This window comes from Budorcas taxicolor, chromosome 5, assembly GCF_023091745.1.
Source record: "Budorcas taxicolor isolate Tak-1 chromosome 5, Takin1.1, whole genome shotgun sequence".
Taxonomy (NCBI): domain Eukaryota; kingdom Metazoa; phylum Chordata; class Mammalia; order Artiodactyla; family Bovidae; genus Budorcas; species Budorcas taxicolor.
This window is the reverse complement of record NC_068914.1, coordinates 127360767-127384441: the sequence shown is the minus strand read 5'-3', so window position 1 is coordinate 127384441 and position 23675 is coordinate 127360767. Positions and strand designations below refer to the sequence as shown.

Sequence of the window (23675 nt, the reverse complement as noted above, 5' to 3'; positions counted from 1 at the left end):
CTCCAAAGTGATGGTATCATTTCTTAGTGGTTTTACTGAAGTTTGCTCTAAGTGCTACTGAGGAGAGCTATGTGGGAATAACAGTGATTGGTTTTATTGATTTGTTTGGTGACTTAAGGCAGGGACCAAATCTACCTTGAGCATCCTTCTTTTCTAGCACACTGTAGGTGAGTTAAACATATCTCAAATGTGGACAGAGTTATTAAATCCTCTAGCTTTCAAGGTGTATAATAATCCCCCTAGGCACCGTTGTGGAGATTGGCGAAGACTGGCTGGGGACTTTGCATAAACGATTAAAGGGGCTTTTAAAAGCAAATACACGTGAAAGAGTTCCCAATTAGCCGAGAATCTCTATAAACAGTCATTTCAAAAGCAAATACCATTTTCAATGGGAAAAATGCCTTGATTCGTCAGCTGGATCGCAGAACTTTAAAAAATAAAGAGCCCAGGCCTTGGATGGAAAATAGGGAACAATTTAACTTCTGGAAACGACTTCACAGCTTGGAGCCTAGTAACGCCTCTTTTGGATTAAATTGTCTACTAATTAAACTCAAGTGATTTAAACACTCATCACCTTGCATTGCACCTCTCAGAAAACAAAAAGAAAAGCGAAAAAATCCTGGGGTTCGAAGTGGGGAAAACAGACACCACACAGAGACGCGCAGATGCACGCACACCCCCCACGTGCGCACACATACACACGCACGCACGCGCGCACGCAGCCTGTCCAAAGACAGGCCACCCTGCCGGAGTCTGCGGGCGCTGCGTCCTGCCCGGCGCGTTGGCAGTTGGCGACCCCCCTCGACTCCCCCTCCGCCGCGGGCTCCCCGTGGCCTTCGGAGGCTCGGCCAGTCGCTCCAAATGTTTTCCATATTTGTTCAGCCTCCGTAACTCGCCGAGCCGGGCCGGCGCGACCCGCCCCGCGCCGCCCCCGCCGCTGCCGCCCCCGCAGCCGCCATGGGCAGGGAGCGGCCCGGCCGCGGCGCGTGGAGCCAAGGGGGACCGCCAGCCGCCGACGCCGCGGGGCCCGACGACATGGGGCCGAAGAGGGGCGCGGGGGCCCCCAAGGAGAGCGGGGAGGAGGCCCGGACGTGCTGCGGCTGCCGGTTCCCGCTGCTGCTCGCGCTGCTGCAGCTGGCGCTGGGCATCGCCGTGACCGTGGTGGGCTTCCTCATGGCCGGCATCAGCTCCTCCCTGCTAGTCAGAGACACTCCATTTTGGGCTGGGATCATTGTAAGCATCGAGTCTGTTTTGCCTGAGCGCGTTGCCAGACAGGAATGCCACGCCGCATGGTCGAGTTACCACTAACCCACCTGCATGCGCCCTTCCCCGGCAACAAGCCTCTAACTCGCGGCGGCTCAGTGACCGAGTCCCGCCGGCCCAGGTCTGCCCAGGCCCGGCGCGGCGGGGCTCGTGCCCTTGTCCTGCTTGCGGCTCCGAACGCCTCCGACACTCCTGAGCCTCGGGCGCTGGAGCTGGGGAGGCGAGGCCCAGGCTGCTTATTCTGGTCACTTTGAACATTCTCAGTAACACCAGCAGATCAGCCCCACGGACCCCACCCTCCTCCCTCCAGGACTAGCAAAAAAGTGAAAAGTTCAGCTTGTGAAAGCAAGTTAGGAAAATTCCTGTGCGTGGAGTGGCCCCATTGGGTAGAATTGATTTTAGTTTTTAAATCGGAGGTTCCATTAGGAAGTTTTAGAAAACCGTGGTGGAAGGCAGGAAATGCGAATACAGCAAGCACAGCCTTAATCCGCTGGAGTCTAAAGTGGGATAAACCCAGGGCGCTGGCCGAGGCGGGAGACTATTTGGGACCCAGCTAATGGATGTACTGTTCCAAGCAGAACCCCGTTCAGCTGTTGTGTTTGCACACAGCATACTTTTAGCTTAATTAAACGTTTTCTCTGATAAGAAACGGGTGCCATTTATTGAGCACCTCCTTGGGCCTGTCCTGCTAGAGGCCCTACATATTATTTCTAACCCTCACATCAGTCTTATGGGATAGTTCTTATCCTTCCATTTCTCAACCGAGAGAACCAAGGTCAAGAGTTGGCAAATCAGCCAAGTTGATACCTTTCTGCTCCAGAATACATCTGCGCTTGCCTAAGTCCCGTCACTCCTACCTTTAGTTTGTAATTTTAATATTATATGATATTTCCTTGGGAGTCACTAAAATCTCTTCCACCTGCATCGTTTCATTTGGTCTATGGAACAATACTTGGAGGTGGGAACTGTTATTCATCTGTGGACATGAGGAAACAGGCTAAGAGAAGTTAAGTGACGTTCTCAAAGTCCAGAGCTGAGGCATGGGAGAGCCAGGAGGGACAAGGATCCATATTTCCGGCTCCCAGTCTCACGTGGCATCCTCACCGTAATTACTGACCAGAAGAACCATAACTCACAAAACAACCCTCAAAATAATTTTGTATCCGGGACAGATGTTAAAAACACCTGATTAAATATGCATTGATGCAGGTATTTTCTAATTAAGAGTATTTGAACTCTCAAATTCTTGCAGAGTAATTTAAAACTTTTAATTTGTGTACTAAGAAGTCCCATGAAATTATCATGATTGGAGTTTTCTAAATCAAGTGATTTTAAAAATAGCTTTTCACTAAGATATACTGGGTATTTTAGTCACTGCAGTGACTGTCAACAGACTCAGAGGGAAAATATGTCTGTTCTTTAAGGCTAGGCGAATTCATAGAAGAAAGGAATGAAGCTTCTCATATGGTGGTGGTTTTGAATATTATTTGCAAATGTGTTTTCTATCCATTCTTTACTCCAACTTTAAAAAAGTCCAGTACCAAAAAAGCAGACTAGCTGGGAAAAAATTGTCTTCATGTTCAAGACAGGAGTGTACAAACCTTGCAACTCTGAAATTTCTTGAGCAGCTTGTAGGAGCATCACATGTTCCTAGTTGCCCAGGAAGCTCCTTGGGTGTGTTGCAGAGTGTTATCTACAGCCAGTTCTGTTTTTTTTTCTTTCCAAGTTTCTAGGTTATGATCTGGGATCCACGTGGAGTTTTCTGGTAGTGATATTTGTGCTGGTGATATCCGTAGTCTTCTCTTTCAACGGAGAGCATATGTAGAGCAGAGCAGTTAGTGGAGATGGCCTGAGACAAGTGAGGAGGGACCCTGAGGAGCCTGGTGAGGAAAAATTCAACCCAGCTGGGCCAAGGCTGCAGGCAGCTTGTCCCTGTTTCCCACAGACACCACGCTTGTTGTCCTTGTCACGCTGTCTGTGGTTGGTCCCGGGGCGCTCTTCCAAGTTTTCAGGGAAGAGAAAAGGCAGGGAGGCAGGATGGTAAAGTACAGAAGCAGGACTCTGCCTGGAGACGAACCTGCCCCCCACCTCCCACCCCTCACTGTTATTCGCTGAAAAAGTCTAAGTGAATAACTCAGTCAAGGCAAGTTCCTTTCACTTCTCCAGGCTTCTGTGTCTTCATTGATGAAATCCAAATGTTAATGATAATACCTACCTCTTAGGGTTGTCCTGAGGAATAGATAAGTGACTACATGTTCTTGCACTTAGAGTCCTGACTTGGGGTACACGTTCAGTGAGTTTGCGCCTTTTATTAGCAAAGAGTGGAGCCGTCACTGGTAGCAGCACTCTTGGAAGCAGCCGTGGCTCTGTTTTATCTCTAATCATGAAGAACAGTCACTTTGGATTTGCTCCATTTCCAAGACCAGTTTGAACCCTAAAGGAGGTATCAGCTCGGCCATCTCACCTTTCTCTGATCTCAGCCAAGTTACTGTTAGCAGTCTTAGCGGTATTTGTTGAATCTGGTACTTTCTGAATGACACGACTGAGCGACTGAACTGAAAACCTGAAAAAACTTTCTTAATCTCTCTGGAGGTTTCTAAAAACCAACTTGGGGGGTTGGGTGGGGGGAAAGGGCCTCCTCAGGGTCATTTTTCCCTAGGAACAGGGAATGATGCTGGCCTGGTATATCCGCCAAGGAATACTGAAAGTTTGCCCCGTTTAGCAGACATGCTAGACCAAAGTACAGGTCAACACTCCCTGCGAATAGGGCAGAGTCAAACCTGCTTCTGGAATGTATGCTGAATTCAAGCACGGCACCTAGACTGAGGCACCATCCTCATCCACAGCTTGACCTGCTTCACTCTTCTATTTCTGTTTGTATTGGTCGCCTCTGACCATGATACGTCCTTCATTTTAACAAGGCTTGCTATGGATTTGGGTATCACCATTCCCATGATACAATCTAAGTATACAGATAAACTCACTTAAGCAACTTCTTCGTGACTTCTTCGTGATCTGGATGACTTGAGGAATATGCAGTGAAATTCTAGTTATCAAAAAGAGACATTGGTGTTCTCTGATCTGAGATTTATGTCAAGGAATTTTAGAAAAACAACTTGTTTCTTACTTACCTCTCATTCTCCATCAGAGAGATGACTGAAGTCTTTTTACTTCAATTACAAAAGATTCTCATAAAGAAAAAAAAAGAATGGAGCCACTACGGAGGCTATGTAACCTGTAAGAGTGCCATTCTTCTCTTAAATTTTTTTCTATGTAGCTTGAGGGTTGCAAGTCACTTCACAGGGACAATGCAAAGTCAACCAGAGTCTTTGAGGATGCATTTGGCTAGGGAAAAGGGATCCTAGGAAACCCAAGTTTGCGCAGCATTTTATTCTATTAATGGTTTGAGTAGCTGGGTTGAATAGGCATTCAAGTTTGTTGTCATTCCAGAATTATTCTTGATGAAAAGCTGTGTGTGGATTGAAGAAATCTGAGAACTTTGGGGCCTTTACTTCCATTTTACTTAATACAATTTTGGTTTCAGTTCAGTTCAGTCGCTCAGTCGTGTCTGACTCTTTGTGACCTCATGAATCGCAGCACGCCAGGCCTCCCTGTCCATCACCAGCTCCCGGAGTTCACTCAGACTCGCGTCCGTCGAGTCAGTGATGCCATCCAGCCATCTCATCCTCTGTCGTCCCCTTCTCCTCCTGCCCCCAATCTCTCCCAACATCAGATTTTTTTCCAATGAGTCAACTCTTCGCATGAGGTGGCCAGAGTACTGGAGTTTCAGCTTCAGCATCATTCCCTCCAAAGAAATCCCAGGGCTGATCGCCTTCAGAATGGACTGGTTGGATCTCCTTGCAGTCCAAGGGACTCTCAAGGGTCTTCTCCAACACCACAGTTCCAAAGCATCAATTCTTCAGCGCTCAGCCTTCTTCACAGTCCAACTCTCACATCCATACATGACCACTGGAAAAACCATAGCCTTGACTAGACGGACCTTTGTTGGCAAAGTAATGTCTCTGCTTTTCAATATGCTATCTAGGTTGGTCATAAGCATGACATGTTTGAATCTTTGCTTATTTTTCTTCACTCAGTAACATTTGTTGGGGATGTCTGCCCAGCTAGGTATTAGTTTAAAAATAATGAATCATATACTAGGAGGAGATCTCCAGAGATCCTGATGGACATGTGGCCTTATCATATCTGACAGTAATGAATACTTCCGATTAAAAAATTTAACCTAGGCAAATATTTTTAAAGTCCATTTACCTTTCAAAGTATTTCACTTACAGTGATTTATTTGCGTTGGCATCTTTACTCTGAAGTCAATTTAGAGCAAACTCTTGCTTCTCATCCCAATGGGGATGTTTAGTATTTGTTAATCTCTTGGCCCTTGTAGGGAATATTGCCATGAAAAGTGGGAACTTATTTGCCTTATTGTGGTTTTAGTTTTCCTCACTCTTACTCCATTGCTCACATACCCCACCTCCTACCCCTGTCTACCTGGAATAAAATCCCTGAGATATATACTACATGAATCACTTTAGAAAGTTTAAGAAAAGGGCTTTTAGGGAAGTATGTTGTTTTTCTTTAATATCATTCATACAACTTATCTTATGAATTGTAATAAGAGTCTTGCCGCTATTGTTGCTGCTAAGTTGCTTCAGTCGTGTCCGACTCTGTGCGACCCCATAGACGGCAGCCCACCAGGCTCCCTGTCCCTGGGATTCTCAAGGCAAGAACACTGGAGTGGGTTGCCATTTCCTACTCCAGGGGATCTTCCTGACCCAGGGATAGAACCCATGTCTCTTGTGTCTCCTACATTGGCAGGTGGATTCTTTACCACTGTGCCACCTGGGAAGCCCTGCATAAACTTTGGGGATAATCAAGTAAAAAGTAAAGCAGGTAATTCTCTTTAAGTCTATTAGGTGTCCATCGGGCCATTATGTATTCTGACACATGACGGTATCCAATGTGTGTTGAATTGAACTGTATTTCATACTTACTATTAGAGTTTCTGTTTTAACTTGTATATATCCACTTTAAACTATGGTTTGAAAAAATGACTTACAAATGTATTTTGCAAAATAGAGAATTTTAAGTTTATTGATAATGCTGAAAAACACTGAGAGGTAATAGTAAGGAGTGTGTTATTACTCCATTTTGGGCTCTTGAGTTTCAAAAATATTCAGAATATGTTAACTTAGAATTATTGAGATATTTTATTTCAGATTATAAGATGACTGCAGGATTTAAAAAAGAAACAAGAAGTCACATGATTTATTTTGCATTCCCCTAACTTGAATAAATTAGGACAAATTGGGATTGATGTGGCTGAATGGTAGATGTCAACATTTGCAACCTTACCTTTTTACAAAGAGAGCAGTGGTATAGGTTTTTCTAATATTTGGTCTAATAGTTTCCTAGATTGCCATTATGATGTCTGCTTTCAATTTGGTCTGAGGAAATGGATGTTTTCTAGACTTTTTCTTGCAATTCGCCTTGCCCATGACATTTCTATTAAGGGTGTTCTTTACCTGGGTCCACTTGCCTGTGCTGCACCCTGAAGGACTGCCCTCGACATTAAAGGATACACACAAAGGCATGTGAAGAGTTCAGGGTGCATGTTTCTGTGTTACTGTAGAATACGGGTGGAATCCACTCATTAAACTTTAATTGGACACCATTTCGCTGCAAAGCATAGTTCACTTTTAAGACTTAGGTCCTGGCAAACCAGAGACATGTTGCTCAAAAGAGCCCATCAAAATCCAGAGTTGGATGAGACCTTGTGATAACGTATGTAACCCTCTAGTTACTACTGGCTGTAAACATTCAAGTCTAGGTTTAACACAATGAGTTTTAAGCTGAAGGGGAACTTCTTATGGATGTGGGGAACAGTATTTGCAACTATATAAAAGTGTGTCTTAGAGGCATGTCCTCTTTCAAATGGTTTGGATGCTGCCTCAGATCTCAGTGTATGAGATAAAACTTGGCAGGAGTAACTGTCAGAAGCCTGAGCAAGGCAACTCACTTGATCACCCTGATAGATTTTAAAATTGCTACATGTGAACTTACACGTACAGCAATGACTAAAATACATTTTCCTTTCTGTCTTAGTCTGCCCCAGCACGGTGGGGTTCTGGTGAGGAGCTGTCTTCCTAAGCTTGCAGATGGCCTCTTTCTTGCTCTGTGCTCATGTGGTCCTTCCTTGATGCATGTATGAAGAGAGAACAGGGGATCCTTCTCTTCCTCTTCTTCTAAGATCACCAGTCTTGTAGGATTAGGACCTCACCTTTTAACTTCTTTTACCCTAATTACCTCCTGAAAGCCCTGTCTCCAAATACAGTCACATTGAGGATGAAGGCTTAAACACAGCAATTGGGTGGAGGGGGGCATAATTCAATCCATAGCCCTTTCAGTGAGGAATATCCACTTGTACAGCCACCTCAGTGATTCATAAATGTGTTTTCTCATCTTTTCAATGAAGATCCCATGGCTTTCATGGAACATCTAGAAGTCTGAATATTGTGAGCCAGTAAGCTGACACTTGGCAGTGTTGTGAGATGGCATGACTGAATTGTTCATGCCAGTAGTGAAACATATGGAGGAAGGTATTTTCAAGGCATTTTACTAATTGTTTTTGTGTGTGTGTGTGTGTGTCAATTTTCACTAAAAATAAAATCAAGTAGATTAAGGTGGTACATACAACTCTAAGGGTAGCTTAGGCATTTCATTTGTCCCCTCAGTTTTTTAAAGCTTAGTACTCACGTTTAGTAAGTCTCTAACTTTTCATATTGCTCCAGGAGTGAGTCACTGTCAGGATCTAGCTACATGACACCCTGGCTTCTGAGGCAAGGAAATGAGGATGGTAGACTGAGCCCGGCCTTGGGGGTATGCTCAGATTTTCAGCAATTGGATGAGCCCTCTGGCCTCTGGGAGCAGTGATCTCAGGCTTGGTCTTTCTAGAATTCAGGGAAGCCAGCTCTCTTCCCCGAATAATATACAGCTGATGCTTTTTAATATGTAGCTGATGATTTCTTTATAATAATGCAGCTGATGCTTTCATTTTATGATGATGATTTTGAAAATTAGGCGAACAGTCTTTGTTCTGTGGAATGGGTCAAAATAAAGCCTGGGGCGTGCTCCCACCTGGGGGCTTATGCTGTCACAGCCTCCAGCCCGAAGCCCCTGGTGGACCCCGCTTCGGTCTGCCATCAGGGCTTCTCCCCGGTTCCCCGGTGGCTCAGTGGTAAAGAATCCACCTGTGACCCAGGAAACACAAGAAATGTGAGTTCAATCCCTGGGTAGGGAAGATCCCCCCGGAGGAGGGCATGGCAACTCTCTCCAGTATTCTCACCTGGAGAATCCCATGGACAGAGGAGCCTGGCGGGCTGCAGTCCATAGGGTCTCAAAGAATTGTACAAGACTGGAGCAACTGAGCGCTCACACACAGGGCTTCTCATCTGATCCTGTTTGTCCAGCTTAGAAATCCTGAACTGTGCTGCACAAACCCCAACCATCCCAGAGAGAAAGACTAGAGGAGTGACTAACAATCTGATTTGCCGCCTTTTGGTCCAATCCTAGTCCAGAACGAGTAGTAAACAAAGGCAGGGCCATGGTTCCAGAGACATCCTGGAATGTCGCTGGTTTGATTTTTGAGCTTATTTAAAGTCAATGCTCTCTGATCTAAGGTTGCTAGAGCCACATCCACAGCCTAACACAGTCATGAATCTGAGTGTTTCAGTGCTGTCTTTCCTGCGCTCTGACATGAGGCCGGTAAGTGGCTGTTAGAAAGCAAATGGTTTGTTCACAGATCGCATTCCCACATTCTGCTGAAGAAGCTCGCTGGGCCTGCTTCTGTTGTTGCAGAAATGAGCAACTTCTCCCCGGCTGGGAGAGGCTGTGGAAACCTCAAGGAGGCTCTTTTAGCGGCATCCCACTCAACTGTTGTTTTGAAAGTGTTTGATTCGGCATTGGCTGTAATGAGCCATTAAAATCCCTTTAAGATAGATTGTTACCAAGGCCTCTCTCTTGTGTAGAAGATAGTGACAGGTGACAAGAAAAAAAAGAAGGAATTGCTAATGTGTTAACTAGACCCTGACTAAGGAATGGATTTTTGCTTTATTACTAAGGGAAAAAAAATAACACCCGCTTCCTTCTAAAGTATCAGGTGTGGCACACATATCAGGCTTTTAGCCGTGCCATTTAGCTGTGCCAGGAAAAGTAAGGAGGCATTTTCTAAGAAAAGGGAAATAGCATTTCAGCCTTCATCCTTTCTGGTGGAGGGTGGAGGATGCAGGGAGAAGAACACAGGAAGAACATCCCTCCTGTCTCAGTGGAGGGGTGCAGCTTCGGAGGCAGTGGAAGGGCAAGCTAGGTCTCTGGAAGGTGGACACTTCATAATTCAAGCAAAATAACTTCTTCATGACCACCTACAAATGAAAGGCAGAATTCGACCATTTTAATATACATGTTCCACATTCAGGAAGTTTATGCATATCTGTCATGCGCCTGGCTACTTAGGTGCTGAAATAGACGGATTAAACCACTCCGGCTGGCTTTGTCATGTAACCTTTCATGAATAAGTTGTCTGGGATGCCTACGATGAGAGGGTTTCAGAGTTAAGGGCCCTGAGACCAAGCAAAAAATTTTAAAGTGAACATAAGGTAACCGTAACTATTGTGTTCGAGAACTTTCGGTAAACAATTCTCATTCAGTCACTGAATCTAGTGCGTCACGAATTTTTCCACCTGGAGACCTCCCTGAAGGCTCGCTCCCCCTTCTCCCTGTCCTCACACACACATCACAAAAAGCTCAGTGTCTTGCTAACCCGTGTTGCCATGGAAGGGAAGAGAGGAAATGCGGGAGAGGCTACAGGCTGCCTGGGGACACTGACCTCTTCATGATGAAGAGGACAAAACACATTTTAAAGAAGTAATGTTACTATATATTACTTGGCATTCCATTATATCCTGTTTGGTTGTTGTTGTTGTTTTGGTAAAAATTACTCTTCATTGGAAAAGCCACCTGATAATGTTTTTTAAAGGCTGTATAGGATGGTTCTCTCATTTACACTTCAGTTTTGATTGACTTTGTATTGATTTACTGTATAATTCCTATATACTGGACCATTTCATCAAATTTCATTTACTGTGCTGTTTCAGAGAGATGGGCCCAGGAGTATTAGTGTAGAATTATCTGTGCAATCATTTCTAAAGTGGGACCTAATTTGAGAACCAGCTTAATTATGCTTGTATCATAAAATACAGCTGAACTCTATTATACTCTGCATGTGTGTGCAAGTCACTTCAGTCATGTCCCATTCTTTGCAACCCTACGGACCATAGCCTGTCAGGCTCCTCTGTCCATGGGATTCTCCAAGCAAGAATACTGCAGTAGATTGCCATGCCCTCCTCCAGGACATCTTCCCAACCCAGGGATTGAACCCATGTCTCTGATGTCTCCTGCATTGGCAGATGCGTTCTTTACCACTAGTACCACTTGGGAAGCCTCTCTCTACCTCTGGAATAGGCTAAATCCACATTTATAAGGTTCCTTTAGCTTCTGAGGACTTGAAAAATCCTGAAATGGAACAAATGAGTGGTACTTTATTTTTTTCCACAAATATGTAACACTTCTAACCCTTGTGTTGATTCATGAGAAATGCTGAAACATTTTAGTTTCAGATTTTAGTTTCTCTTATATTCTTTGAAAATAGATTACTTTGCAAAAGTATGTATTTGTAGAACCTATTGATGATTGGCTTCTGGTAAGTCACCATAAGCGTGAGGTAGGTGGTTGAAAAGCAACAGAACAGAAGCCTATAAAAGAAAGATTGTTGTTTAGTCACTAAGTCATGTCCAACTCCATGGACTATCCTGCCAGGCTCCTCTGTCCATGGGATTCTTCAGGCAAGAATACTGGAGTGGGTTTCCATGCCCTCCTCCAGGGGATCTTTCCCACCTAGGAACTGAACCTGCATCTTGTGCATTGCAGTTGGGTTCTTTACCACTGAGGCACCTGGCAAGCCCTAAAGAAAGATTACTGACTTGTAAAACAGAAACCTTTCACATTTAGCCATTCTCCTGGTGTCTTTCCATATGCCATGCAGGTTGCCACCAGAGCTGTGTATGGGGGAATACACACACACACACACACATACAATCAACTGCAGTAAGTTTAAAAACCAAGTGTTTGAAGAAAGTGGCACAGAAGAAGGTGTGATTAATCCTGTCTGAGAAGAATCAGAAAAGACAAGGAGAGGGGCCTGAGACTGCAGGAGGTCCTCTAGTTTTGGAGTAAAATAAATGTGGGTACAATCCAAGCTCTACCATTTTCAAATAAATTTAGGTTATTTTTATTTTCGTGCAGGTTGAACAAGTATGGCCAGTTCTATACAATCCTATGATTTTAACTATAAAAAGGTGTAACTGTATAATAGCATGCATGTATGTATGGTAAACCGCTGCAGTCATGTCAGACTCTTTGCAACCCTATGGACTGTAGCCCACTATGCTCCTCTGTCCATGGGATCCTCCAGGCAAGAATACTGGAATGGGTTACCATGCCCTCCTCCAGGGAATATTTCCAACCCAGGGATCAAACCCTCACCACTTTACGTCTCCTGCACTGGCAGGAGGGTTCTTTACCACTAGTGCTATGGGAATCCCATATAATAGCATAGACAGAATAATAAAGCAACTTCCTATCCAGATTCCTCAAGTTTTAATATTTTGTCATAATTGTATTGTTTCAATACATTGAAATTGCATCTTTCCTTTCTTAATCATACTCTCCTGCCTTACTCTTCTTCTCCAGAGGTATCTGTTGATTATATCTTGAATTTGGTATATTTATCATGCCTATGCATGTTTTCATACTTTTTTTGTATAGATCCATAACCAACAATTATTTTCTGTTTTAAATTTTATATAAATGATAGCAAAATATCATTTTAAAATATTGGTTTTGAGTCATTTATAATAATTCATGGATATCATTTATTCATTTTTGCTATACTATATTTCATTATGCAAGTATGCAGCAATTAACTTACTCATTCTCCTGTTAATGAAAATTTAAGTTGCTTTCAAAAGAGAATTTTTTCCTCGCAATTACATATAGTGACATAGTGGATGTTCTGTTCCACGGCTCTTTACACATACGTTTCAAAGTTTTTAAAGAATATTCCTAGGAATTGAATTACTGGCTCTTCAGATACAGACATTTTCAACTTTCTAGATATTGCCAAATCAGTACTGCAAACCTAAAGTTGTATAGATTTACACTCCCAGTAAATAAGAAGTCCCACCCACTGTTCTATATACATGCCAACATTTGTTACTTCCAGACAATTTTAACTTAAAAAATACTTATATTTTTTTAATTAGCAAAGGTTAGTGCAGTTTTAAAAAGTTTCTTTCCATTTGCAGTTATTACAAAATACTGGCTATATTGCCCGGGTTGTGCAACATCCTTGAGCCTATCGTACATCCAATATTTTGTGCTTCTCATCCCCTCTTTATTTGTTTTTCTCTTTCTGACTTACTTCACTGTGTATAATAGGCTCTAGGTTCATCCAGCTGATTAGAAATGACTCAAATATATTCCTTTTTATGGCTAAGTAATATTCCATTGTCTTTGTGTACCACAGCTTCTTTCTTTATTCATCTGTCAATGGACATTTAAGTTGCTTCCATGTCCTAGCTTTTGTAAATAGTGCTCCAGTGAACATTGCCCCTCATCTCATACTGCTCCTCCCTGAACACTGGTAAACACTAGTTTGTTCTATGAGTCTGCTTCTTTTTTGTTATATTCATTAGTTTGTTGCATTTGTTAGATTCCACATATAAGCAATGCTGCTGCTAAGTCACTTCAGTTGTGTCCGACTCTATGTGACCCCATAGACGGCAGCCCACCAGGCTCCTCTGTCCCTGGGATTCTCCAGGCAAGAACACTGGAGTGGGTTGCCATTTCCTTCTCCAATGCATGAAAGTGAAACATGAAAGTGAAGCCAACTCAATCGTGTCCGACCCTCAGTGACCCCATGGACTGCAGCATTCCAGACTCCTCTGTCCATAGGATTTTCCAGGCAAGAGTACTGGAATATCATACAGTATTTGTCCTTTGTCTTTTTCTGTTTGACTTATTTCACTTTGCATAATGCTGTTCAAGTTCATTTATTTGGTTGCAAGTGGCAAAATTTCATTATTTTTTATGGCCAAATAGCAGATAATTATAGTTTTTGCCTATCTTACTTGTGTGTGATGATATCTTATTTTAATTTATATTTTTCTGATTACTGCTGGAGTTGAACATATATGTTTATTGACTGCTCAATTGTGTTTCCTATCCTTTATTTATTCAATGAATATTTTCTGTGAGTTGTTTTTCTCTAATTGTTTTATAAGATTTATTATCATTGTGACTTAGTGTTTGTGGTTTTAGGTGCTGCAAATATCTTCTCCTAGTTGGTATCATCTCTTTTACTTTTGTTTATGATGGTTTTGTTGTGGAAAATACTTAATTTTAATGCATTTACATATATTAAGCTTTTTATGGTATATGCTTTGATATATTTAAGGAAATCTCCCCCTACTTCAAGGTCAAAAAGGTATTTTTCTCTAGTGTTTACTGAAAATATTGAAAATGTGCTTTTGTATTTATATCTTTAAGTGGTCTAACTTTTTGCATAGGGATGTGAGGTAGTGTTCATATTTTATTTTTGGAGTGTTAATTATCTTAGTACCATCAATAATCAGTCCTTTCACACTGATCTGCAGTTTCCATTTATCATCTACCAAGTTTCCATATTAGATTTGAGGAGTGTATCTATGATTCTCTTCAATCTTGTTGTTTTCTTTGTCTGTCACTGTGTTGATATCACACTATCTAAGTTAAAGTAGCGCTATGATGCATCTTGTTATAAAGATGATGGCAGAAGCAAGTCCACCCCTACTCCTCCCTGCGTATTTTCTCAGTCACTCAGACGTGTTCAACTCTGTGTGACTCCATAAACGATAGCCCACCAGGCTCCTCTGTCCATGGGATTTCCCAGGCAGGAATACTGCGGTGGGTTGCCATTTCCTACTCCAGGGGACCTTGTTGACACAGGGATCGAACGTGCGTCTCCTGTGCTTCCTGCATTGGCAGGCAAATTCTTTCCCACTGCACCACCTGGGAATCCGTACCCCTATCTTATTCTCCTTCAAAATTGTCCTGAGTCTTAGCTATATTTTCTTCTGTATATATTTTAGATTTGGCTTCTCATGTTCCAAGAAAAATACTTTTGTATTTTCATTCAGTTTGTACTTTCTGTGTGAGCAAAGAATATCTCTCCATTTATTTGAATTTTTCTCTAATATCCTTTTTGGTTATCTTTTGATTATTAATTTCAAATTAATTGCTTTGTGGTCAGTTCATGTGTTTTCGTACTATCAATCCTTTGACATATGAGACTTACTTTGTGATCTAGTATGTGACTTTTTTTTAATAAATGTTCCATTTAGCTTGGAAAAAATGTGAATTCTCTCATTTGAAATTAGGGTTCTGTATTTCATTTAACAATCAAGCTTTTTAACCACGTTGTTTAATTGTCTACATCTTTACTAATATTTTTCAGCTTGATATGAATATCATACTGAGAGATGTGTATTCAGATTTCTCAACGTTAGATGAATATGTTTCTCCTCGTTATCCCATTTTCATTAAACATTTTTAGTCTACTTAATAACCACATACAAGATAGTGATTATAAAATAGTTCACTAGTCTGAGGTTAACAGCTATTTTTTCCCATTAAAAAATATATCATTTCATTGTCTTCTGACTGCAGTTATTGCTGCTAAGCAGTTTGGTATAGAATTGTTTTTCCTTTATAGATAACCTGCCCCATTCCTCTGGTTGCTTTTCTGATTTTCTCTCTTTGGGGTTTTGTAATTTAACTACAGTATGCCTATCTGTGGGTTCTATTGTATGTTTCCTGAATCTAAGATTTTTGTGTCTTTCATCAATTAAAAAAATTGAGCCATTATTTATTTCTTCCAAAGATTATCTCCCTCTTCTCTTCAGTTGCTTTGCTGGAAATGCTATTTTAGATGTATTTGGACATTCTTGTTTTCTTTCCCATATTTCTCAACCTCTCTGTTAAGTTTCATCTCCCTGTATCCTCTGTGCCATATTTTGGGTTATTTCTTCATATCTAATCTCTAGTTAAATATTCCCCTTTTCAGTTGAATTTAATCTGCCTCTTACTTTTCCAAGAGCTTTTAATTCCAATGATTTTATTTTTCATTTCTAGAGCTCCTATTTTGCTTTTATTGATTTTTTAATATGTTCCTGGAATTTTCAGAAGTGCCCTGTTGTTTATTTGTATTTTCAATTCCTTCTTTTACATCTGTTTACTTTGAATGTACTTTGAAAAATGTTTATTTATTCAAATATGTTCACGGTAGATGGTTATGTAAAAAATAGTTACAAATCACATATATAATATAAAATTATCTTGTAAACCAGTAGTATAGTTCTATATTGAATGTACTTTTTATAAGCTCTATTTGTCAGTTCTGCTATTTGAAATTCATGTGGCTTTAATTCTGAGAAAGAGGAAAAGAGAGAGGAGAGAAAGAGAATGTGTGTGTGTGCATACATACACATTTATATGCATGTGGTTTCTGGCCTTTACTAATGAATTGGTTCTTCATATGTTTGGTGTAAGTGGTCTATGAGTTCATTTTCTAAGAGGCTTTATATGTGATAATTTGGTGTGGTGTAACCTTTCCAAACAGTTTGCCTTGCCAAGTGTCCCAATGGTATCATGATCCAAGAATTGCCTTTTTAAAAAAATTTACCTATTTATGGTGGAAAATTTTCAAACATACTCTAAAGTAGATAAAATAGTATAATGAATTCCTATGATTCCATTATCTAGTTTCAATAATTATTACAAGATGATCAGTGTTGCTTCATTTGCCTATTCTGGCACTTTCTCCACAGCGACACATCACACACTGGATAATTTTGAAGTAAATCTTGGATATTATGTAATTTCATCCATAAATATTCCACTAAGTCAAAAGATGAAGACTAAAAAATAATCAAAATAGCAGTCACACCTAACAAGTTAACAAGATGAAATCGGAGTTTGAACATTCATGATTAACTCATGAATATTTCTTCACATTTTGTTGAAATCAGGATCCCAACAAAATTCATGAACAGCAATTGGTTCATATATTTTTTACATCCACTTTACTCAGAGATTTACCTTTTCCCTCTCCTTTTTCTTCTTTCTTTGCCTTTTTCCTTTCTTTCTTCTCTTCTTCTCTCTCCCTCTTACAATTTATTTGTTGAAAAAGAAAACTCAGGATCACTTTCATGTTGCTGTCTATTTTCTTACCTTCATGGGTTCCAAGACTCTGCAAGTATTAAAATCCCTCAAAATCTCTACCCCACACCATCGACTGAGACAAAACAATTTTCTTGATGAATTTCAGTGCTACTGGGTTAATTATTTTGTAGTCCTACAAGGGTGTAGCCATTTAGGGGCCTACCTTCATGCCATGGTCTTAGATCCATCTCTTAGCCTATATAAGCTCAATGCATTTGAAAGTGTTTTATAGAGAGAAGTTTCTTATCATTTTGTCCTTAATACTGTATAAAAGTGAAACCTCTTAATGCTTAAAAAAAAAAATCTTCTTTGGATTTTTTTTGCAAGTTTCTTAACCTAAGTTACAATATTCTATAAAATGGGGTATTTTTTTTTTCTTATTACTTTGTTTGGGGGAATAAATGAGCTAAAAGTGTACAAAGTGGGCAATGAGTATAGAGGATCTTTGAACAGATTTTGAAGAATGAATATACTAGATTCAAAATGATTGAAGGAGGAGTACCAGGATGATAAAGAAGTAACTTTATTGCTCAACAATTTTGTTGTTCATGCTTACTCAATCTTTTTTTTAAAAGGTTTTAATGTCATTTACAGACTTTCGTTTGTTTATCTTTGGCTGTGTTGGGTCTTGTTGCAGCATGTAGGAGCTTCTCTGTAATTGTGGCATGCGGGCTCTAGAGCACGTGGGCTCAGTAGTTGCAGTGCGTGGGCCTCTCTAGTTGCAGCTTATGGGCTTTGTTGCCCCGCAGCATGTGGGATCTAGTTCCTCAACCAAGGATCAAACTCAAATCCTCTGCATGGGAGTGCAGAGTCTTAGACACTAGACCACCAGGGAAGTCCCCTGTGCTTATTCAGTTTTTTGAGGGTGTCAGCAGTTCCTATAAAATATGTATCTTGGCATAGATGTGCAAATCTGCATTGCAGTATTAAAATAGGACCCAAACGAAATGGACTCTACTTGAATGTCTGTTTGACAAGTCATGCACAGGATAGTTGTCGGATTTTTCTCAGTTTTCTGTAAGTAATTTGATGAAACAGTTGTGAGATTCATTGGTTTTAAAATTATGAGCTAATTTGCAGTCATTTGCAAGCAAGGTTTTTGAAACTTAGAAATTGTAGCAGGTTTGTTCTGACACATCTCTTGCAGATCTCCCTAGCTTTCCAACCTTATTTTGGCAGGAACATCAAGGAAAGCACACTATATCCATAGGATTTGGAGGATTCAGGCTCCCTTCATCCAGCTGCTGGTCACAGGTTCCAACTCATCTTTATCAGTCCCATCAGGATAGCTTTCTAACATCTTCTAAAGCAACACAGCAGATATAACCATCTGCAAAGCACAATGTGTGCTAAGAAACAGGGTAGTCACCCAACAGCACATTGTCCTCCCCACTCTTTCTGTGTTGATTCAACAGATCTGGCTAACCTCCACAGCAGTGCAAAGTATAATGTAACACTGGTTAAAAATTTTTTCTAAACACGTGTATAAAATCTACCTATCATAAATTATACATATATATAATCTTTCTGTATATAAGAGATTTATAAAGATATATAGCTATATTAATATCAAAATAAACACAGATATAGATATAAAATTCTGGTTATTGGATAGCTTCAAATCATGATAAAACTCATTACTTGGAATTAGAAAGGATATATTTTACTAAACAAAGGACTTCAGTCTGGTATGTGCTTCTTAACACTTCATATTTCTTGGCCAGGCAATCAGATCTTTTATCACAACAAATCAGTTGAATCCACTCTCATTGCTGGCAATGGCAAGAGCAATAATTTCCTGAACAATTGTCTCATAAATTCTTAGAAATTTTACTTCTACAATTTATTTTCCAAAGCGATCTAGATTAAAGAAAGTTCTAGGTGATGATAGACCTGCTTTTTTCAGTTTATTAGCACATAAATCATTCATTTTGCTTCGATTGGAATGTCTTTGCAAACTCATAGGTGAAAAGTCCTTAGAATTACAGCAATTCAGACATAGATCTGTCAGGTAACAACTCCTCAGGCAAGAAAACAATGATAGTAACAAAGGGAAAGAAAAAGACTGAGATGTTACAGGTGAGCTCAGCTTAGGTATGGTTCAGCAAGTGTCTTCTCTCTTTAAACTCTGCAAAAAAATAATTTTCTCTGAGAGAATTCATCATCTAGAATTACCTCTTTGCTGAGAAATTTTGACCTGGATCTTTATCAGCTTCTTGTAAAAATAATCTGACTTGCAAACTAAAGATTACAGATTATTCCCTCCAAGAAATACATAGAAATGCACAGATGGGGATGTGTTTCATAACCCAAACTCTTCCTGGGGCAGGTGGAATTTAATCCTTAGATGAAGAGAGTATTTCTATACTACATCTCTTCATTGACAACTTTTACTGTAATGGAAAAATGAAAATAACAAGAGTAGAGCAACAAAGTTTTGGGGTTGTAGATTCCTAAGGCAAGTGGAAAGGCATTGAGTATCTTCCTAATAATATGTCAGCCAAATAAAACACTCCTTAAAAAAACTAACTAGCTATAAAAAGTTGTTGCTAGCTATAGCTTTATTTGTGGTAGAAAAGAAGCTGCTATTTTGCGTGCTAAGTTGCTTCAATCATGTCTGACTCTGCAACTCTATGGACCACAGCCTGCCAGGCTCCTCTGTCCATGGGATTCCAAGGCAAGAATACTGGTGTGGGCTGCCGTACCCTCCTCCAGGAATCTTCCCAACCCAGAGATTGAACACAGATCTCTTATGTCTCCTGCATTGGTAGGCAGGTTCTTTACCTCTAGAGCCACCAGCTTAGTTTAATAAAAACCAAGAAAATTTTCTTAAAAATTATAGTGTGCAATGTTTTAATGCTTATACAGTTATATTTGTAGTGTTTAGAGACAGATAGTTACAGTTTGCCCCCTCATCTTTTTTTTTCTTGTTGGAATTTTTAAACTGAAGTATAGGTGATTATATGTTATAGGTGTAAAATATAGTGATTCACAATTTTTAAAGGTTATACTCCGTTTATGGTTATTATAAAATATTGGCTGTGTTTCCTGTGTTGTACAATATATCCTTGTGTGTTATTTCGTACACAATAGTGTGTACATTTTAATCTCCTACCCCTATATTGCCCTCTCCCCATCTCATCATTGGTAACCAGTAGTTTGTTCTCTGTATCTGTAGGTTTGCTTCCTTTTTGTTGTATTCACTCGTTTATTGTATTTAGATTCCACATATAAGTGCTTATAGTATTTGTCTTTCTCTGTCTGACTTAATTCACTTAGTATAATACCCTCCAAGTCCATCCATATTACTGCAAATGGCAAATTTTTATTCTTTTTTATGGCTGAGTAGTATTCCATTATATATGTATATATGATATATATATCACATCTTTGTATATAGATCATATATATCACTATCATATGAGTCACATATATCATATACATATCACATCTGCTTTATCCATTTATCTGTTGATGGACACTTAGGTTGCTTCCACGTCTTGCCTGTTTTGAAAATATTGCTGCTATGAACATTAGGGTTCATGTATCTTTTCAAATATGTTTTTCTTTTTATTATTATTTTTTTTAAATTTTACTTTATTTTACTTTACAATACTGTATTGGTTTTGCCATACATCAACATGAATCTGCCATGGGTGTACATGAGTTCCCAATCCTGACACCCCCCCCCCCCGCCCCACCGCCACTGCCTCCCCATACCATCTCTCTGGGTCTTCCCAGTGCACCAGCCCCAAGCATCCTGTATCCTGCATGTTTTTCTTTTTTTTTTTTTCTCATGTGTATATACCTAGGAGTAAAATTGCTTTATCATACGGTAGTTCTATTTTTAGGAACCTACAATCTGTTTTCCATAATGACTGCGTCAATTTACATCCCCACCAACAGTATAGGAGAGTTCCCTTTTCTTCAAATCCTTGCTAACATTTGTATCTGTGTTCTTTTTGACGACAACCATTCTGACAGGTGTGAGGTGATACATCACTGTGGTTTTGATTTATATTCCCCTGATGACTAGCCACATTGAGCATCTTTTAATGTGCCTCTTGGCCATCTGCATTTCCTCTTTGGAAAAATGTCTATTTAGGTCTTCTGCCCATTTTTAAATTTTTTTTTTTTAATGTTAAGTTTTATGAGCTGTTTATACATTTTGGATATTAACCCCTTATTAGGCATATCATTTGCAAGTATTTTCTCCCATTAAGCAGGTTGTCTTTTCATTTTGTCAGTGGTTTCCTTGCTGTGCAAAAGCTTTTAAGTTTAATTAGGCGCCATTTGTTTATTTTTGCTTTTATTTTTTTTTTCCTTTAGGAGACAGATCCAAAAAAATATTGCTATGATTTATGTCAAAGAGTGTTCTGCCTATGTTTTCCTCTAGGAGTTTTATGGTTTCTGGTCTTACATTTAGGTCTTTAATATTTTCAGTTTATTTTTGTATGCAGTGTTAGAGGGTATTCTAATTTGATTCTTTTATGTGGAACTGTCCAGTTTTCCTGGCACCACTTATTGAAGAGACTGTCTTTTCTCCACTGTATATTCTTGCCTCTGTTGTACATTAATTGACCATAAGTATGTTCTCCTCTCATCCTGATGTTCAATTCTGCCATAAATTCTGGTTAATTTGGAACCTTTACTTTTACATGCCTATCACTTTTGGAACTTCCTATTAATATCTGCACACTAAGTTTGGCTGAAACAATTTTGCTTTTTTAAAAAAGTAACATTAATTTTGGATTTATTATGGATAGAAGATATTTTTAACGGCATGGCTTTTTTTTTTCAGAAATTAAATGCTTATCTTTGTAAAACCATAATAGTGTAATCAGAGAAACATATACAGCTCCGCATGGTTACCAGGATTGGCACTTCCTGAGTAGTACATAATAAATATTTAGATTGTAGCACAAAAGAAAAGAAATAGAGAAAGAGGTTTTATAATTCTTAGGTCTTTGCAAACTATTTAGGTCACATTATTAGAAAGATTTTTGAAAAGTAGGTCTTTGCTATGAAAGCAAAAGTAGCCCAAATCTCTCAATGAATGGATTCATTTATTCATTTATGTATTTGACAAACAAGTATTGACTGCTTCATGTGTGCTGGTACTATAATAAACCTTTTACACATGCTGTCTTATATAATCTTCACAGCAATTTATGAAGTAGGTACTGTGGTTATCATCCCAAGATGATGCAACTGAGGCTCAAAGAGGTTACCTGTCTGAGACTGAAAGCTAAAAAGTGATGGAGGTGGCTTTTGAATCCTGCTCTGTCAGATCCAGAGCTAAGATATACTGACCCAGTTTCTGCCATTTAGATGCAGCTGATTTTGCTCTAAACCTTTATGTAGTTATCCTCTGTTGTCCATTTTCTGGGAGCCTGTGAAGTCTTAGCTAACTTAGAATGGATACATGTTGTTGAAATAATAATCAATGAGATTCTCATAAGAAACAACCTAGAGTCTACCATCTTGTCTTAAGGAATTGCTGGGTATTACCAATTCATTTTTAGGGAGAACATATCACTTTAAGGATTTATTTATTTTTGCTGATTACTATATGTCATGTTTATGTGAAAAAGAAGCCATGATGTTAAGTGCTATGCTCTCCATAGCTCTTCTCAATGACTGATACATTACATTTCTTTAAAATATATATATTTATTTATTTGGCTGCACCAGATCTTATTTGCGGCATGTAGGATCCTTAGTTGTGGCATGTGGGATATACTTCCCTGATCAGGGATCGAACCCAGGCCCCCTGCATTGGGAGCCAGAGTCTCAGCCACTGGACCATCAGGGAAGCCTCAACACATTATATTTCTACTTAATTCACTTGTTAAGGTCTGCCTCTCCACTTTAAAACATTGGCTCTATCAAAGCAGCAATTTTTGCCTCTACTCTTAACTCTCCAGAGCCTCTGGAGCTTCTAGTATCTCCAGAGCCTCAAAGACTTTCTAGCACATGGTAGATACACAGTGAACACTTATTAAATGAAGAGAATGAGATTATTTCTAAGATGGGATAGAGGGCTACATCTATTTATATCATTCATTTCAGCTCAAATTTCAGAGTAAGTTGCACTGGCACAGTTTGAGGTCATATGAGATGGAAAAAATAATACCTACTACCCTTCTGGGCACATTATTTATGATCCTTAAATTATAAAGGAAGTTTTATTTTCTGTTTTATACATGATGAGATTGAGTCTCAACGACTGTGTCCTCATCCCCCAGCTTAGACAGAGTCTGGATTTCAAAGACTGATCTTTACACAATGCCTCAGGAGCAGGGCTTCCTGCCCTCCCACAAGGAGAAGAGCAGATGATGGAATGTTTTCTAAATCTCTGCAGCTCTCCTTCTCTTATAAGGGCTGTCTAGAGTCCTCCAAAGAGAGGCAGCCAGGATGTATAATGGTTAAGAGTCAGGCTCTGTACTCCTGACCACATACAGCCTTGAGTTCTGTATTTGCTATATGACCTTGAGCATAAAACCATTCTGAACTTTAGTTTCCTCATCTATAAAAATGGGGTAATAACAGCAACTATCTCAAGGATATTTTACGATACCAAAGAAGATAATTTACAAAGAGTTCTTAGTTTAATGCCTGGCACATAAAACTGCTCAATATTAGCATTAAAATGTCAAACAATCTAGACTTGTTAATTAGTTTTTCTTACATAAAGATTTCACCAAGTATCCACTGGCACTAATAAAAAATATTTTCATATTTGTAACCAAGACAGTACATGTGTTTTCAGTTCTAAACCTGCTTAAGTTGGTAATACATTTCTGATCCCTGAAATATACTCTAAATTTGGCTTACTGTAATAAATGTACAAGTGACTCTACTTGCAATAATAATTATGGTAGTAACCACTAGAAGTTGTTATCCATTTGTTAAGATATTATCCTAGGCCCCTTACTTATATTATCATTAATTCTTTAATTGACCATCAAAAGACGGCAGTATTATTTGCATCTCACAGATAACAAAACTAAGGCTAAGAA

General features: G+C 39.6%; 1 protein-coding gene across 1 annotated transcript in view; it reads left to right on the top strand.

Annotated features, from left to right (window-relative positions):
- Positions 1-957: 957 nt before the first annotated feature.
- Positions 958-23675, top strand: part of SSPN (sarcospan) — a 43764-nt gene continuing 21046 nt past the window's right edge. The window contains exon 1 of the mRNA XM_052639697.1: positions 958-1233. Within this exon, the coding sequence (XP_052495657.1) occupies positions 958-1233 (276 nt within the window). The remainder of the gene's footprint in view (positions 1234-23675) is intronic.